The following is an 18,687-nucleotide window of genomic DNA, read 5'->3' on the forward strand; positions in this document are numbered from 1 at the left end:
TTCAAGTAACCTATGAAATGGGGTGTGTGGATATTTTGTCAAGTTTGTACATGTCTGGAAATGTCTTTATTCTACCCTCACAGTTGACTAATAGTTTGGCTGAGTATAGAGTTCTAAGTTGACAATAATTTGTTCCATCCAAGTGCTTTTGGGTTAGCAGACAGAAAGCTGGCAATTAAATTTAGGGATCCCTAAAGGTCAGAATGCAGACTTTTTTTCTGGAGCACCAACTCTACACTAGCTGCCTTCATTTATGACAGATGGTTCATTCGATTTCTTTTAGACAATGAATCCTCTGATTTTTTGCCTGAAAGGTAGGTAACCTGGCAACTGAGCTTTCTGTACTCAAAAACAGAGATTATCAGTTTCATCTACAAGCTTTCAACAGACTTACAGCTCATATCCTACTTCAACCTTCTTATATATTGTGTTTCTGAGTCCAAAAATTCTCTGCTCTAAAGGGCAGATTTCCTCCCTCTCTGGCTACAGCCCTTCCTCATGTATTCTAGCCTGTAGCTTTCTCAGCCTAGCTTCATCAGTCATCACTCTTATATTTCCTTTAGCTCTTCCAATCTTCATTCAAATCTATTGTCTTTCCCCTTATTTTCAGTGCCATAGGTTTATATATTTCTCTATTCATTTACTGTTATTTTAAATGGAATCTGAAAAAGGAGAGGGATAAGTGAATGTATTCAATCTTGAATTGGAAGACAGCACATACCATTTCAATAGGAATGTTTTGGTCGGGATTGGGGGGAGTAAAAGAAAGGAATAATGGCAAAGACGTTACTACCAGATTTACTACCAAAACTTCCTCTGCAGGGCTTCCCTGGTGGCGCAGTGGTTGAGAGTCTGCCTGCCGATGCAGGGGACACGGGTTCGTGCCCCGGTCTGGGAAGATCCTACATGCCGTGGAGTGGCTGGGCCCGTGAGCCACGGCCACTGAGCCTGCGCGTCCGGAGCCTGTGCTCCGCAACAGGAGAGGCCACAACAGTGAGAGGCCTGCATACCGCGAAAAAAAAAACAAACAAAAAACCTCCTCTGCAAAAGATTTTTGCTTGCAATTGCTATGTTACCTCTTCCTCCATGACATAAGTGAGCAGCTTCCAGTCCCACTCCACTGTCTTGGCATTAGCTGGATGTAGCCTGAAAGTAAGGTGACATCAATTAGAATTCTGGAGAGTTTAGTGGAAGAAGGGATGGGATCTCGAAGATGATAGAAGCAAGAAGCCTCCTCTTATCCTCAGTGCTCTTGCCCACGCTTTGATACAATACCATGTCATCTGAGGGTAGTGGAAGTTCATTTTCTTTGGCTACCCAGTATCCACCTGTCTTTTGGGAAGCATTAGTACCCCAATTTTGCCTTGAAGAAATCAACTCTTTATTATTCTTAGCCCACTGGCTTTACCCACTAGGACCCTGGGATGAAGTCTGCAAAGCATGTCAATCTTGATATTCTATTCCTCGGTTTTCACAATGATTGGCTCAAAGATGGACGCAGGTCTTATGTTATGCCAATTAAAACCTATAAGACTCAATTTCAGAACTCTGTATGATTATAAAGGAAGTGGACCCTCTCTTGTACTAAGAATGTTGTAAAAGCTAGAGGCTGAGAAGGTTACCATGTGAAGCCTAGAAACAGCAACGTAGAGCTGAAAAATGGATCCTGGTAACCATTTCTGAACTGAATTAAGTCACATCTTATTCCTAGGTTTCTAGTAACACGAGTCATTAAATTCTCTTTTACCAGCTGTTAAAGCCAGTTTGGATTGAGTTTCCTGTCACTTGCAATACAAATAATACTAATATACTAAGTCACCCTCTCTAATGGTTAGATGAATAAATCTTAGGCAAGAGAAAGTTGTGCCCTGAGTCCAGGTTCCCCAGAAGATTCGCCAAAAGCTAAGGTTCATACTGTTGAATTTTCATGAGAAGCATGTAGGCCTCCTTTAGAACATCCACAGTCTCAGAGCCACTGAGCAGGATTTTCTGGATGATGTGAGCCACAATTTCTCTGGGTGGGTAATGCTGGGGTGACACAAAGTCCATCAAAAACTGCACAGTCCCCAGGGGAAAGTTTTCTTCAATGGTGTTTGCTACCATCCTTAGTCTTCGATGAGGGATAGGTTCTAATTTTTGACTCTTGTTCTGCAGAGATAAAAAGAAATAAATTAGGATGGGTTTCTATAGACATAAAAGCTAGAGGTTCTGGAACAAGTTGAAGACAGGGAAGTTTTCCATGCATTTTAAATATTCATAATTTAAAAAACTGAGACTGGAAAGCCTTATCTAAAAAACTTCTAATGACATGGTAAAATACTTATATTAAGTTAACAAATAAGAATACAAAGTTCTACATGTAACATGATTTCATCTGTGTTAAAATATAGCATTAGAAAGGAAAGTACAAAAGATTTAAGAGCTAGCCTAAGTTGATTTTGGAATAAGGGTGATAAGATATTTAGGGGTAGCTATGATACAATATCAGATACTGAAACAAAGAGATGAATAAAGATGCTTTAAATATCTTTTATTGTTAGAAGAAGAATTCCATTTTGTTGGTCTTTTTTGAGTCAACAGTAAATATTAAGTTGCTTCACCGCCCCCCCCACCCCCAAACAGTATGTATATAAAGAATGAAAGAGAATGTATGAAAAGTGGTTTTCTATTATCTGGGTGGTGAAATGATGGATGATTTTTCCTCTATATGTTCTTTTGTAGTTTTCAATTTTTCTGTAATAGACACATCATCAAAAGAAAAACAAACATTAAAAAGTCTGATATAATAACAACAATAATTATAATAATAAGTTTTAACATTCAACTTATCCTCACTTAATTCTCTCAACAACTGTAAGAAATATATGTTATTATTATTCCTATTTTATAGATAAGGAAACTGAGATTTAGAGTGAGAATTTGTCATGCAATAGATGGCAGAAGCTGGTTTCATACAGCGGTATAACTCCACAGCTACCATCTAAACTCAAACTCTCTATAAACAACAAAACCAACAATAATAAATATATTATTGTTAAAACCCCCAATTATTAAAAAATTTAAAGTGTCTACACATAAAAAGGCAACCAGGAAGGAAATACACCCAATTATTAACATTAATAAATGCTGACTGATAGCATCATGGGTAATTATTTCTTAAGCAAGCATTATTTTTAAAATCTGAGAATAAGTATTAATTTTAAAACATAAGCCAAACAAAGTTTGATAGTTTATGTATAACAGAAAAACAGTGATGGCTGGAATTGCCCTTCTGGGGAGAGGGCAGTTAGCTTTCTTATGTCTCAGGCCACCTGAGGGTAACCCCTGATCTCACTGATAACTCAGAGGAGTTAAGGCTAATGGCTGGTTAGCGGCAGCATGGACACTGGCTAAGAAGTTCTTGGAAGAATTTACTGTATAGCACAGGGAATTATATTCAATATCCTGTAAAAACCTATAATGGAATGTAACCTGAAAAAAATAACAGAATCACTTTGTTGTTTACCTGAAACTAACATAATATTGTAAATCAACTATATTTTAATAATATAGTTATATATTATTAAATATATATTTAATATAATAAATATATTATATTTATTGGCTATAAATGGCTATAATAAGTATTATTATAGCCATCCTAGTCGATACAAAGTGGTATCCCATTGTGATTCTGATTTGCAGTTCCCTAATGACTAATGATACAGAAAATCTTTTGAGAAATGTCTATTCAAATCCTTTGCCCATTACTAATATAATACTGTAAATCAACTATACTTCAATAAAAAAAATAATGTACTGACCAAAACCCCCAATGAATTAGAATAGAATAGAAAATAAAGTGCATCACACTAAAAACAAGTTCTGGGGGGAGAATGACTTAGTGAAGAAGTACTTATAAAAAGCCCAAAAGTAATCAAAAGAGACAGAAAATATTTACAGATGTATTCTAGATGGCTGAGATTCTTTGAGAAGTTAAGAAATAAAGATGAAGAAGAAAAAGCCACTCTGTGTAGCCTAATTGCCACCTTGTAATCTGAGCTATGTGTACACATAAGGTGGACCTGTATCTACTGATGGCTTCTTTGGTTGTGTAGCACCTACAAAGGACTACAGCCTTGACTAGGTAAAAAACTTTCTCAAGTCCTCCAGGTGCTCAATAATGGAATGATGTATCGCCAATCAGAGGCAAACTCATAGGAAAAAAGAGAACAAGCTAGTGTTGGGGAAAGTCATTCAGAAGGAGGAAACATAAAGCCTACTAGAAGGTAGAACAATTAAAACGAGAGAAAAAAATTCACTCTCTAAGGGCAAATCAATGTGAATGCCTGACACCCACTAAGCTGGATTACGGATTGCTCCAACAGGAGAAGCACCTTTTGAATTCTTGAACAACTTCAAGCCAGTCTTCTTCATGTTGGGAATGTGGTTAGGTATAATGAAAAAAAGCTTCACGTTATGGGACTTAGCCACAATTTTTTTTTCTTACACATCTAGTTTAGTTCTTACAGATCAATGAAGACTAATGGGAAGTAGCATTTCCGTTAAAGTCTTAAAATTGAGCTGGAGAGGGTGTTGAGAAAAGGGAACCCTCCTACACTGTTGGTAGGAATGTAAACTGGTGCTGCCACTATGGAAAACAGTATGGAGGTTCCTCAAAAAACTAAAAATAGAGCTACCATATGTCCAGCAATCCCACTCCTGGGCATATATCTGGAAAAAGACGAAAACTCTAATTTAAAAAGATACAGGCACTCCAATGTTCATAGTAGCACTATGTACAATAGCCAAGACATGGAAACAACCCAAGTGCCCATCAACAGATGATTGGTTTAAGAAGATGTGGTACACACACACACAAACACACACACAGTGGAATATTACTCGGCCATAAAAAAGAATGAAATAATGCCATTTGCAGCAACATGGATGGACCTAGAGAATATCATACTAAGTGAAGTAAGTCAGACAGAGAAAGACAGATATTATATAATATCACTTATATGTGGAATCCAAAAAAATAATACCAATGAATCTATCTACAAAACAGAAACAGACTTGCAGATATAGAAAACAAACTTATGGGTACCAAAGGGGAAAGGGAGGTGGGGAAGGACAAGTTAGAAGTATGGGATTAACAGACACAAACTGCTATACATAAAATAGATCAGCAACAAGGATCTATTGTCTAGCACAGGGAACAATATTCTGTATCTTGTAATGATGTGTAATGGAAAATAATCTGAACAAATATATAACTGAATCACTTTGCTGTATACCTGAAACTAAAACAATATTGTAAATCAACTTCAATAAAAAAAATCTTAAAATTGAATTTCCTTCCCCCAAGTTAGAGAGTAACAATTTTGAAGGTACCAAAGTGTCATGAGTATTATTATCTCTGTAATATGGAAGCTGTAATGAGGGCATCAGGAATTGAGGAAGGAAAGGCAGAGGAATTGAGAAGTATTTGATGAAGGCCTATGATGAGCCAGACACTCCAACAGGCACTTTACATATTATCTCCTTTAATGATACTGTGAAGTATGTTCTTATCTCCATTTTATAGATAGGTGAAGTGACTTCTTCAGTGCCAGATTTTAAGTGTGGGGCTGAATTTGTACCCAGATCTGATTCTACACTGAATGGTTCCACAGTGGGAGAAAGATAAAAATGTCTTAACTCAGCTGGGCCTGTCCTCTCATGCATGGACTCCTTGTAGCATACTAACGTCATGCTAGGCCTATACAAAGGACACCTGATCCCCAGGGGAAGACATGTTATCTCACCTCTCTTGTGTCTTTATCTGGTATTAGTGTCTGGAAGAAGAGGTGATGCACCGGAGGTCGTAAGAAGTACTTCAGTCTATGCAGGCATGGTCTGTTGTACAACCCGCCTTGTGGTGTTCGTGCTTGCACCTGGGCAGATCTGGGGTTGACAGGCTCTGACAGTGATATCTCTTTTCTGGCTGGAGTTTCTGTGACAGAGAGCCAAGGAACTTTCTCTAAGGAAGTTTCAGACTGTGGGTTGGGAGAGCAGCTTGGAGAGGATGGAGCTGAGACATCCATAGGGGTGTCATGGTTCTGTACATCATTTTGCGGAGAGTCAGGCCTGAGTTTTGGTAAATGAGGCAAGTCTCTAAGTGTGTGTGGCATGTCTTCTGGCAAGCATGACATGTCCCCAGGTGAATGTAGCACATCTCCTGATAAGTGTGGGATTTCTCCAGGTGAATGTGGTACACTTCCTGGTGACGGTGGCGTGTCTCTTGGTGACTGTGGTACATTGGCTGGTGACTGTGACACATCTGCTGGTGACTGTAGGACATCAGCTGGTGACTGTGGCACATCTCTTAGTGACTGGGGCATGTCTCCTGATGATTGTGGCATGTCTCCTGATGATTGTAGCATATCTCCTGGTGACTGTGGCATGTCTTTCAGGTGTGCCACATCTTGTGGATACGTTATGTTTTGAGGTGGGCCTGGTACATCTTGAGGTAGGCCCAGTGAGTCTTGAGGTGGGCTTTGTGAGTGTTGAAGTTGCCATGATGAGTCTTGAGGTGGACTTGGCATATTCTGCTGAGCGCATGCCACATTCTGAGGGCATGGCACATCTTGAGGAGGGCATGGCCCTTCTTGAGGTGGGGGAGGCAAAGTTTGTAGTTGGCACTGCATGGTTTGTGATGGGCATGACAAGGCTCGTGGTGGGCATGAGGAGGCTCGTGGTGGACATGGTGAGGCTCGCAGTGGGCATGGCAAGGCTCTCAGTGGGCATGGCAAGGCTTGTGGAGGGCAAGGCACATCTTGCTGTGGGCATGGCAAGGGTGCCCTTTGATTGCTACGGCTACCATTATTGCTTGTTGCAGGGAGGGAGTGAATATCTGAAGATAGCTGTAGGCTTGCCAAGAAGCCGAGGTCACCTTTGAATATGGTTGAGCTACAATTCGGCTCTCCTGGATAAACAGAGCCCCCACTGATGGACACAGGGGGCTGGGGACCTTCAAATGCAGTTTCTTCCAAAAGGTCCAAATCCACAGGATCACTGTTAATGATTCTCCGTGCTGCAGGCCGAGAGCTTCTGTCTACCCGCCCTTCCATCACCTCTTTGCTGGAGAGGCTGGCACATGCTTGAAGACTGGCTGGCTCTTTCTGGGAAGGAGCAACGGGTTCTAGAGTCAAGTCAAGAGTGGCAATAGGTCTATTTTCTTCCTCAGATCCTGTTAGGTCAATCACACAGAGTCCATTGCGATCCTTTGCCCTTGGTCTGGTTTCTCTAGTTAAGTCAATGAAGTCCTGTTGAAGGATTGTGAGAAGATAAGAGGTCAAGTAGGGGTCTTAGCTTTATCTAAGAGGACTTAAAGCTTAGCTTTTAATGATAAAACTATTTTACTTTTTCAATTCACTGACAATTTATATATCTTTTTTTTTTTTTTTTTGCGGTACGCGGGCCTCTCACTGTTGTGGCCTCTCCCGTTGCAGAGCACAGGCTCCGGACGCGCAGGCTCAGCGGCCATGGCTCACGGGCCCAGCCGCTCCGTGGCATGTGGGATCTTCCCGGACTGGGGCACGAACCTGTGTCCCCTGCATCAGCAGGCGGACTCTCAACCACTGCGCCACCAGGGAAGCCCCTATATATCTTATATAACGTAAGTGTTAGTTTATTTCTTTTGGCCAAAATTTTCCTCTGTCAAAGCTGCCAATTTCTATACCTTCTTAAATTATCCAAATGCCACAAGCACATAACAGAGGACACAGGGGGAAATGTATTATGATCCAAGGTGGACAGGGGAGTAGTAGAGAAGATTTCAACCTTAAGTCAAAGTAAAAAGCAAACTTTGTTTGGAAAAGCAAATACACAGGATAACCTACAACAGAAGCTAAAGAAGGGAAACTAATACGAGAATCTACTTTGTGCTAAGAATGTGTTGAGTGCTTTCACACATCTTTAATTTTCACAATGACCCTGTCAGGAAGGCATTATCATCTCCATTATACAGATGGGGAAACTAGAGTTCAGAGGGGTTAGGTTATTTACCTATGGATTATACAGTTATGTAGCAGAGACAGACATTCAAACCCAGGCCTGTTTCCTTCTTTCCCTGTTAGGGCCTAGGAATGTACAACTTCATTCAATGTATAGTCAGCCTATAGTCAGATATGGAGAATAATACACTAAGGGTTATAAAACTAACCATTCTAAGTGTGAGCCTAAATTAATTACAAAAAACCTCCTATATTCACCCCCATTCCTTGGCAAAATGATTAGGCAGTTCACAAAGCCTGATGATGCCAGCCAGAGGTACTGTAAACAACTTCTGTGTCATGAGCCAGGAAAAATATTGCTCTGCCTTCCAGGTGTCTCCTCACTTGGTTGGGTACCATTGCCACTGCTATGTCGGGTACTAATTGCTGGGCTAGCAATGCTCTTGCTGCTACTACAGCTACCGTGCTATTTCTTTTAATAGATGTGATGGTCACCACTGTCAACGGCACCAAAGCAGGACACAGGATCCTGGGTGGGTCAAGTGAGAAGCTGGAATGCACCTCATCTTGGAATAGGGATTGCTTGGTGAAACCTAATGCCTCATTCCTAAGAAGCAGCCATACAGTATCACTGCCTCTCTACTGCTAGCTGAACTCAACATAAATAGCTGCAAAGGTCTGAATTCAACTCCTATTCCATCACCAACTCCTAAAATGCAACATTACCATGTCTCTCTCACTTAAAACCCACCATATGAGCTACAGGATAAAGGGCAAATGCTTTAGTAAAGACTCATAAAGCCCTTCATAATTCAGCCTCTTCGTGATTACTCTCCTCCTCGTGTGCGCAAATCACACAGAACTACTTCAGATCCCCAAATGTGCCATGCTTTCTCAAGTATTTCTATCTTTATGTTTGCTTATGTTCTTTCTTTTGTCTGGAGTGATTATTATCCCTTTGATTGTTTGGAAGTTTCTTGTCTTTCAAGACTCAGCACAGATATCACTGTGTGCGAAAATTCTTCCAGATCACTTCTTGTCCCAAGTTAAATTATTAGTTTTCTCCCTTATATCCCCAATTCATCTGTACAAACCAAAAAGGTTTATCCCAAAGAATTTGATGTTTTTAAATGATATTGAAAATGGAAATAATTTTTTGTCATTTTCCAATTATTCATTGCTAGTATATAGAAATGCTGTTGATTTATGTATGTATATTATCCCTGTATCCTCTGACCTTGCTAAATTCACTTACTAGTTCAGGTAACTTTTTTTGTAGATTCCTTAGTGTTTTCCATATAAGAAATCATGTCTGCAAATAGAGGAGTTTTACTTCTTCCTTTTCAATCTGCATGCCTTTTATTTCTTTTTCTTAACTATTACAATGGCTAAAGCATCTAGTATAATTCTCAGCAGAAGTGCTGAAAGCAGACATCTGAGACTTTCATCATTAAGTATAACGTTAGCTGTGTTGTCTTCATAGATGCCCCATATCATGTTGAGAAAGTTCCCTTCTTCTCATTGTTTTCTCAGAGTTTAAAAAAATTTATTTATTTATTTATTTAGGCTGCACTGGGTCTTAGTTGCAACACACAGGATCTTTGTTGTGGCATGTTTAGTTGTGGCTTCTTAGTTGCAGCATGCATGTGGGATCTAGTTCCCTGACCAGGGATCGAACCCGGGCCCCCTGCATTGGGAGCATGGAGTTTTACCCACTGGACCACCAGGGAAGTCCCGTTTTCTGAGAGTTTTAATTGGAAATGGTTGTTAAATTTAGTCAAATGATTTTTCTGCACCTGTTGAGATATTTTATGATTTTCCTTTGTACTATTAATATCAAAAATTATATTAATTGATTTTCTAATGTTAAATTAATCCTATGGAAAACTCCACTGGTTATGATGTATAATTTTTTTCTATATTGTTTTAATATATCAATATTTTGTTAAGAATTTTTGCATATTTATGAGGGATATTAGTTTACAGTTTTCTATTCTTGTAATTTCTTTTACTGGTTTTGCTATCAGAATAAAATTGGCCTCATAAAATGATTGGGAGCTATTCCCACCCCCTCTATTTAGGTTGTGTTGGATTGGTACCATATCTTTCTTCAATGTTTATAGAAATCACCAGTGAAGCTATCTGGGCCTGAAATTTGCTTTGTAGTTAAAATTTAGTAGACATAAGGCTATTTACATTTTCTACTTCTTGTGTTAGTTCTGTGACTTATGGATTTTGTTATTAAAATTATTAGCATAAAGTTGTTCACAACAGTCCTTTATTATCTAATTCTATATTCTGTATAGATTTATCCCCAATTTTCTTTTTTTATTCCCAGTATTGGTAATTTGTATCCTTTGCATTTTCTCCCCTGATCAGCCTAGCTAGAAGTTTATCAATTTGACTGATCTTTCCAAAGGACCAGATTTTTCATCCATTCCCTTTATTTCTATTGTTATCATTATTATTTCCTTCCTTCTATTTACTGTGGATTTAATTTGCCCTTCTTTTTCTAGCTTCTTAATGTGGAAGCTGATACCTTGATTTTCAAAATCTTTCTTTTCTAACATTAGCATTTAAAGCTAAAAATTTCCCCGTAAGTACTGCTTTAGCTTCATCCCACATTTTTTTTTTTTTTTTTTTGCGGTATGCAAGTCTCTCACTGTTGTGGCCTCTCCCGTTGCAGAGCACAGGCTCCGGACGTGCAGGCTCAGTGGCCATGGCTCACGGGCCCAGTCGCTCCGCGGTATGTGGGATCTTCCCAGACCGGGGCACGAACCCGTGTCCCCTGCATCGGCAGGCGGACTCTCAACCACTGCGCCACCAGAGAAGCCCCATCCCACAATTTTTAATACACAGTCACTTTATTATCATGTAGTTCAAGCTTACCTTCACCATAGTCAGAAAACAAACCCTGTAAGATTTCAATCTTTTGAAATACACTGAGACTTATTTTATGTCCTAACACATGGCCTACTTGCTGAATGTTCCTTGTACACTTGAAAAAAATGTGCATTCTGCAGTTGTTGGATATAAATGCCAATTAGGTCATGGCTGCTGATAGTAGCTTTTGGATCTTTGATTTTCTTCACCTTTGAGGGGATGCAGTTGTGCTATCAAGTACTGACAGAAGTGTATTAAAGTGTCCAGGGGAGAGACCTTCAAGATGGCGGAGGAGTAAGATGTGGAGCTCATCTTCCTCCCCATAAATACATCAGAAATACATCTAGATATGGAACAACTCATACAGAACACCTACTGAACGCTAGCAGAAGACCTCAGACCTCCCAAGAGGCAAGAAACTCCCCACGTACCTGGGTAGGGCAAAAGAAAAAAGAAAAAACAGAGACAAAAGAATAGGGACGGGACCTGCACCTCTGGGAGGGAGCTGTGAAGGAGGAAAAGTTTCCACATACTAGGAAGCCCCCTCACTGGTGGAGATGGGGGGTGGGTGGGTGGGGGAGCTTCGGAGCCAGAAGAGAGCGCAGCAACAGGGGTGCAGAGGGCAAAGTGGAGAGATTTCCGCACGGAGGATCACTGCCGACCAGCACTCACCAGCCTGAGAGGCTTGTCTGCTCACCTGCCAGGACGGGTGGGGACTGGGAGCAGAGGCTCCGGCATAGGAGGTCAGATCCCAGGGAGAGGACTGGGGTTGGCTGCATGAACACAGGCTGAAGGGGTCTAGTGTGCCACAGCTAGCAGGGAGGGAGTCTGGGAAAAAGTCTGGAACTGCCTAAGAGGCAAGAGACCATTGTTTCAGGGTGCACGAGGAGAGGGGATTCAGAGCACCACCTAAACAAGTTCCAGAGATAGGCGCGAGCTGCGGCTATCAGGGTGGACACCAGAGATGGTTATGAAATGCTAAGGTGGCTACTGCAGCCACCAAGAAGCCTGTGTGCAAGCACAGGTCATTATCCACACCTCCCCTGCAGGGAGCCTGTGCAACCCGCCACTGCCAGGGTCCTGTGATCCAGGGACAACTTCCCTGGGAGAACACACGGCAAGCCTCAGGCTGTTGCAACATCATGCCAACCTCTGCCGCCACAGGCTCGCCCCGCATTCAGTACCCCTCCCTCCCCCGGGACTGAGTGAGCCAGAGGCCCCTAATCAGCTGCTCCTTTATCCTGTCTGGGCGGGAACAGATGCCCTCAGGCGACCTATACGCAGAGGTGGGGCCAGTTCCAAAGCTGAACCCCAGCAGCTGTTCGAACAAAGAGAAAGGGAAATCTCTCCCAGCAGCCTCAGGAGCAGGGTATTAAATCTCCACAATCAACATGATGTACCCTGCATCTCTGGACTACCTGAATAGACAACGGATCACCCAAAATTGAGGTGGTGGACTTTGGAAGCAACTGTAGACTCAGGGTTTGCTTTCTGCATCTAATTTGTTTCTGGTTTTATGTTTATCTTAGTTTAGTATTTAGAGTTTATTATCATTAGTAGATTTGTTTATTGGTTTGGTTGCTCTCTTCCTTTTTATATATATCTATATATATATATATATATATATTTTTTTTTTTTTCTCTTTTCATGAGTGTGTATGTGTATGCTTCTTTGTGTGATTTTGTCTGTATAGATTTGCTTTTACCATTTGTCCTAGGGTTCTGTCTGTCGGTTTTCTTTTTTTTTTTTAGTATAGTTTTTAGTGCTTGTTGTCATTGGTGGATTTGTTTTTTGGTTTGGCTGCTCTCTTCTTTATTTCTTTCTTTTTTTATTACTTTTTAATATTTTTATTTTTAATACTTATTTTTTATTTCAATAACTTTATTTTATTTTATCTCTCTCTCTCTCTCTCTTTCTTTCTCCTTTTTTTCTGAGCCATGTGGCTGACGGAGTCTTGGTGCTTCAGCTGGGTGTCAGGCCTGTGCCTCTGAGGTGGGAGAGCCGAGTTCAGGACATTGGTCCACCAGAGACCTCCTGGCTTCACGTAATATCAAATGGCAAAAGCTCTCCCAGAGATCTCCATCTAAACACTAAGACCCAGCTCCACTCAATGACCAGAGGGCTACAGTGCTGGACACCGTATGACAAACAACTAGCAAGACAGGAACAGAACCCCACCCATTAGCAGAGAGGCTGCCTAAAATCATAACAAGGTCACAGACCCCAAAACACATCACCAGAAATGGTCTTGCCCACCAGAAAGACAAGATCCAGCCTCATGCACCAGAACACAGGCACGAGTCCCCGCCACCAGGAAGCTTACATAACCCACTGAACCAACCTTAGCCACTGGGGGCAGTAACCAAAAACAACAGGAACTACAAACCCGTAGCCTGCGAAAAGGAGACCCCCAAACACAGTAAGTTAAGCAAAATGAGAAGACAGAGACACACAGCAGATGAAGGAGCAAGGTAAAAACCCACCAGACCACAATAAATGAAATTAAAAATTCTCTAGAAGGAATCAATAGCAGAATAACTGAGGCAGAAGAACGGATAAGTGACCTGGAAGATAAAATAGTGGAAATAACTACTACAGAGCAGAATAAAGAAAAAAGAATGAAAAGAATTGAGGACAGTCTCAGAGACCTCTGAGACAACATTAAACACACCAATATTTGAATTATAAGGGTCCCAGAAGAAGAGCAAAAGAAAGGGACTGAGAAAATATTTCAAGAGATTATAGTTGAAAACTTCCCTAATATGGGAAAGGAGTCAATCAAGTCCAGGAAGAGCAGAGAGTCCAATATAGGAAAAATCCAAGGAGAAATATGCCAAGACACACTAATCAAACTATCAAAAATTAAATACAAAGAAAAAATATTAAAAGCAGCAAGGGAATAACAACAAACAACATACAAGGGAATCCCCATAAGGTTAACAGCTGATCTATCAGCAGAAACTCTGCAAGCCAGAAGGGAGTGGCAGGACATATTTAAAGTGATGAAAGGGAAAAACCTACAACCAAGATTACTCTACCCAGCAAGGATCTCATTCAGATTCAACGGAGAAATTAAAACCTTTACAGACAAGCAAAAGCTAAGAGAATTCAGCACCACCAGACCAGATCTACAATGAATGCTAAAGGAACTTCTCTAGGCAGGAAACAAAGGAGAAGGAAAAGACCTACGATAACAAACCCAAAACAAATAAGACAATGGTCACAGGAATATACATATCGATAATTACCTTAAATGTAAATGGATTAAATGCTCCAACCAAAAGACACAGACTGACTAAATGGATACAAAAACAAGACCCATATATATGCTGTCTATACGAGACCCACTTCAGACCTAGGGACACATACAGACTGAAAGTGAGGTCCTGAAAAAATATATGCCATGCAAATGGAAATCAAAAAAGCTGGAGTAGCAATTCTCGTATCAGACAAAATAGACATTAAAATAGACTATTACAACAGACAAAGAAGGACACTACATAATGATCAAGGAATCAATCCAAGAAGAAGATATAACAATTGTCAATATTTATGCACCCAACATAGGAGCACCTCAATACATAAGGCTAATGTTAACAGCCATAAGAGGGGAAATCGACAGTAACATAATCATAGTAGGGGATTTTAACACCCCACTTTCAACAATGGACAGATCGGGCTTCCCTGGTGGCGCAGTGGTTGAGAGTCCGCCTGGCGATGCAGGGGACATGGGTTCACGCCCCGGTCCGGGAAGGTCCCACATGCTGCGGAGTGGCTGGGCCCGTGAGCCATGGCCGCTGAGCCTGCGCGTCCGGAGCAATGGGAGAGGCCACAACAGTGAGAGGCCCACATACTGAAAAACAAAACAAAACAAAACAAAACAATGGACAGATCATCCAAAATGAAAATAAATAAGGAAACACAGCTTTAAATGATTAAACAATATTTAAGATGGACTTAATTGATATTTATAGGACATTCCATCCAAAAACAAGAGAATACACTTTCTTCTCAAGTGCTCATGGAACATTCTCCAGGATAGGTCATATATTAGTTCACAAATCAAGCCTTGGTAAAGTTAAGAAAATTGAAATCATATCAAGTATCTTTTCCAACCACAATGCTATGAGACTAGATATCAATTACAGGAAAAAATTTGTAAAAAATGCAAACCCATGGAGGCTAAACAATACACTACTAAATAACCAAAAGATCACTGAAGAAATCAAAAAATACCTAGAAACAAATGACAATGAAAACACGATGACCCAAAACCAAGGGGATGCAGCAAAAGGAGTTTTAAGAGGGAAGTTTATAGCAATACAATCCTACCTCAACAAACAAGAAACATCTCAAATAAACAACCTAACCTTACACCTAAAGCAAGTAGAGAAAGAAGAACAAAAAAACCCCCCAAAGTTAGCAAAAGGAAAGAAATCATAAAGATCAGATCATAAATAAATGAAAAGGGAATGAAGGAAACGATAGCAGAGATAAATAAAACTAAAAGCTGGTTCTCTGAGAAGATAAACAAAATCAATAAACCATTAGCAAGACTCATCAAGAAAAAAAGGGAGGGCTTCCCTGGTGGCGCAGTGGTTGGGATTCTGCCTGCCGATGCAGGGGACGCAGGTTCATGCCCCGGTCCAGGAGGATCCCGCATGTCGTGGAGCGGCTGGGCCCATGGGCCGTGGCTGCTGGGCCTGCGCATCCGGAGCCTGTGCTCCGCAACGGGAGAGGCCACAGCAGTGAGAGGCCCGCATACCGCAAAATAAAAATAAAAAAAAAAAAAAAAAGAAGAAAAGGGAGAAGCCTCAAATAAATAGAATTAGAAATGAAAAAGGTGAAGTAACAACTGACACTGCAGAAATACAAAAGATCATGAGAGATTACTACAAGCAACTATATGCCAATAAAATGGACAACCTGGAAGAAATGGACAAATTCTTAGAAAAGCACAACCTTCTTAGACTGAACCAGGAAGAGATAGAAAATATAAACAGACCAATCACAAGCACTGAAATTGAGACTGTGATTAAAAATCTTCCCACAAACAAAAGCCCAGGACCAGATGGCTTCAAAGGCGAATTCTATCAAACATTTAGAGAAGAGCTAACACCTATCCTTCTCAAACTCTTCCAAAATATAGCAGAGGGAGGAACACTCCCTAACTCATTCTATAAGACCACCATCACCCTGATACCAAAACCAGACAAAGATGTCACAAAGAAAGAAAAGTGCCGGCCAATATCACTGGCGAACATAGATGCAAAAATCCTCAACCTAATACTAGCAAACAGAATCCAACAGCACATTAAGAGGATCATACACCATGAACAACTGGGGTTCATCCCAATAATGCAAGGATTCTTCAATATACGCAAATTAATCAGTGTGATAAGGCATATTAACAAACTGAAGGAGAAAATATTGATATTTATGAACATCATATGATCATCTCAATTGATGCAGAAAAAGCTTTCGACAAAATTCAACACCCATTTATTATAAAAACTCTCCAGAAAATAGGCATAGAGGGAACCTACCTCAATATCATAAAGGCCATATATCACAAACCCACAGCCAATATCGTTCTCAATGGTGAAAAACTGAAACCATTTCCTCTAAGATCAGGAACAAGACAAGGTTGCCCACTCTAACCACTATTATTCAACATAGTTCTGGAAGTTTTAGCCACAGCGATCAGAGAAGAAAAAGAAATAAAATGTATCCAAATCAGAAAAGAAGAAGTAAAACTGTCACTGTTTGCAGAGGACATGATACTATACATAGAGAATCCTAAAGATGCTACCACAAAACTACTAGAGCTAATCAATGAATTTGGTAAAGTAGCAGGATACAAAATTAATGCACAGAAACCTCTTGCATTCCTATACGCTAACCACAAAAAAATCTGGAGGAGAAACTAAGCAAACACTCCCATTTACCATTGCAACAAAAAGAATAAAATACCTAGGAATAAACCTACCTAAGGAGACAAAAGACCTGTATGCAGAAAAGTATAAGACACTGATGAAAGAAATTAAAGATGATACAAACAGATGGAGAGATATACCATGTTCTTGAATTGGAAGAATCAATATTGTGAAAATGACTATACTACCCAAAGCAATCTACAGATTCAATGCAATCCCTATCAAACTACCAATAGCATTTTTCACAGAACTAGAACAAAAAATTTCACAATTTGTATAGAAACACAAAATACCCCAAATAGCCAAAGCAATCATGAGAAAGAAAAACAGAGCTGGAGGAATCAGGTTCCCAGACTTCAGAATATAGTACAAAGCTACCGTAATCAAGACAGTATGGTACTGGCACAAAAACAGAAATCTAGATCAGCAGAACAGGACAGAAAGCCCAGAGATAAACCCACGCACATATGGTCACCTTATTTTTAATAAAGGAGGCAAGAATATACAGTGGAGAAAAGACAGCCTCTTCAATAAGTGGTGGTGGGAAAACTGAAGAGCTACATGTAAAAGAATGAAATTAGAACACTCCCTAACACCATACACAAAGATAAACTTAAAATGGATTAAAGATCTAAATGTAAGGCCAGACACTATAAAACTCTTAGAGGGAAACATATGCAGAACACTCTATGACATAAATCACAGTAAGATCCTTTTTGACCCACCTCCTAGAGAAATGGAAATAAAAACAAAAATAAACAAATGGGACCTAATGAAACTTAAAAGCTTTTGCACAGCAAAGGAAACCATAAACAAGACAAAAAGACCACCCTCAGAATGGGAGAAAATATTTTCAAATGAAGCAACTGACAAAGGATTAATCTCCAAAATTTACAAGCAGCTCATGCAGCTCAATATCCAGAAAACAAACAACCGAATCCAAAAATGTGCAGAAGACATAAATAGACATTTCTCCAAAGAAGATATACAGATTGCCAACAAACCCGTGAAAGGATGCTCAACAAACCCATTAAAGGATGCATTTCTCAATCATTAGAGAAATGTAAATGAAAACTACAATGAGGTATCACCTCACACCAGTCAGAATGGCTATCATCAAAAAATCTAGAAACAGGGGCTTCCCTGGTGGCGCAGTGGTTGAAAGTCCGCCTGCCGATGCAGGGGATGCGGGTTCGTGCCCCGGCCCGGGAAGATCCCACATGCCGCGGAGCGGCTGGGCCCGTGAGCCGTGGCCGCTGGGCCTGCGCGTCTGGAGCCTGTGCTCCGCAACGGGAGAGGCCACAAAAGTGAGAGGCCCACGTACCAAAAAAAAAAAAAAAAAAAAATCTAGAAACAGTAAATGCTGGAGAGTGTGTGGAGAAAAGGGAACCCTCTTGCACTGTTGGTGGGAATGTAAATTGATATAGCCACTATGGAGAGCGGTATGGAGGTTCCTTAAAAAACTAAAAATAGAACTACCATACGGCCCAGTAATCCCACTACTGGGTTGTTTTCTCAGACGAGAAAACCATAATTCAAAGTCATGTAGCAAAATGTTCATTGCAGCTCTATTTACAATAGCCAGGACATGGAAGCAACCTCAGTGTTCATCGACAGATGAATTGATAAAGAACATGTATACATATATATACAATGGAATATTACTCAGCCATAAAAAGAAACGAAATTGAGTTATTTGTAGTGAGGTGGATGGACCTAGAGTCTGTCATACAGAGTGAAATAAGTCAGAAAGAGAAAAACAAATAGCATATGCTAACACATATATATGGAATCTAAAAAAAACACAAAATGTTTCTGAAGAACCTAGAGGCAGAACAGGAATAAAGACGCAGACGTAGAGAATGGACTTGAGGACACAGGGTGGGGGA

General features: G+C 40.3%; 1 protein-coding gene across 1 annotated transcript in view; it reads right to left on the bottom strand.

Annotated features, from left to right (window-relative positions):
- Positions 1-18,687, bottom strand: part of SIMC1 (SUMO interacting motifs containing 1) — an 89,935-nt gene that overhangs the window by 36,835 nt on the left and 34,413 nt on the right. The window contains exons 2-4 of the mRNA XM_060008352.1: positions 5,790-7,289; positions 1,916-2,148; positions 1,077-1,146 (exon numbers count right to left, since the gene is read on the bottom strand). Coding sequence (XP_059864335.1) covers positions 1,077-1,146; positions 1,916-2,148; positions 5,790-7,289 — 1,803 coding nt within the window. The remainder of the gene's footprint in view (positions 1-1,076; positions 1,147-1,915; positions 2,149-5,789; positions 7,290-18,687) is intronic.

Source organism: Delphinus delphis, chromosome 3 (genome assembly GCF_949987515.2).
Source record: "Delphinus delphis chromosome 3, mDelDel1.2, whole genome shotgun sequence".
Classification (NCBI taxonomy): Eukaryota; Metazoa; Chordata; class Mammalia; order Artiodactyla; family Delphinidae; genus Delphinus; species Delphinus delphis.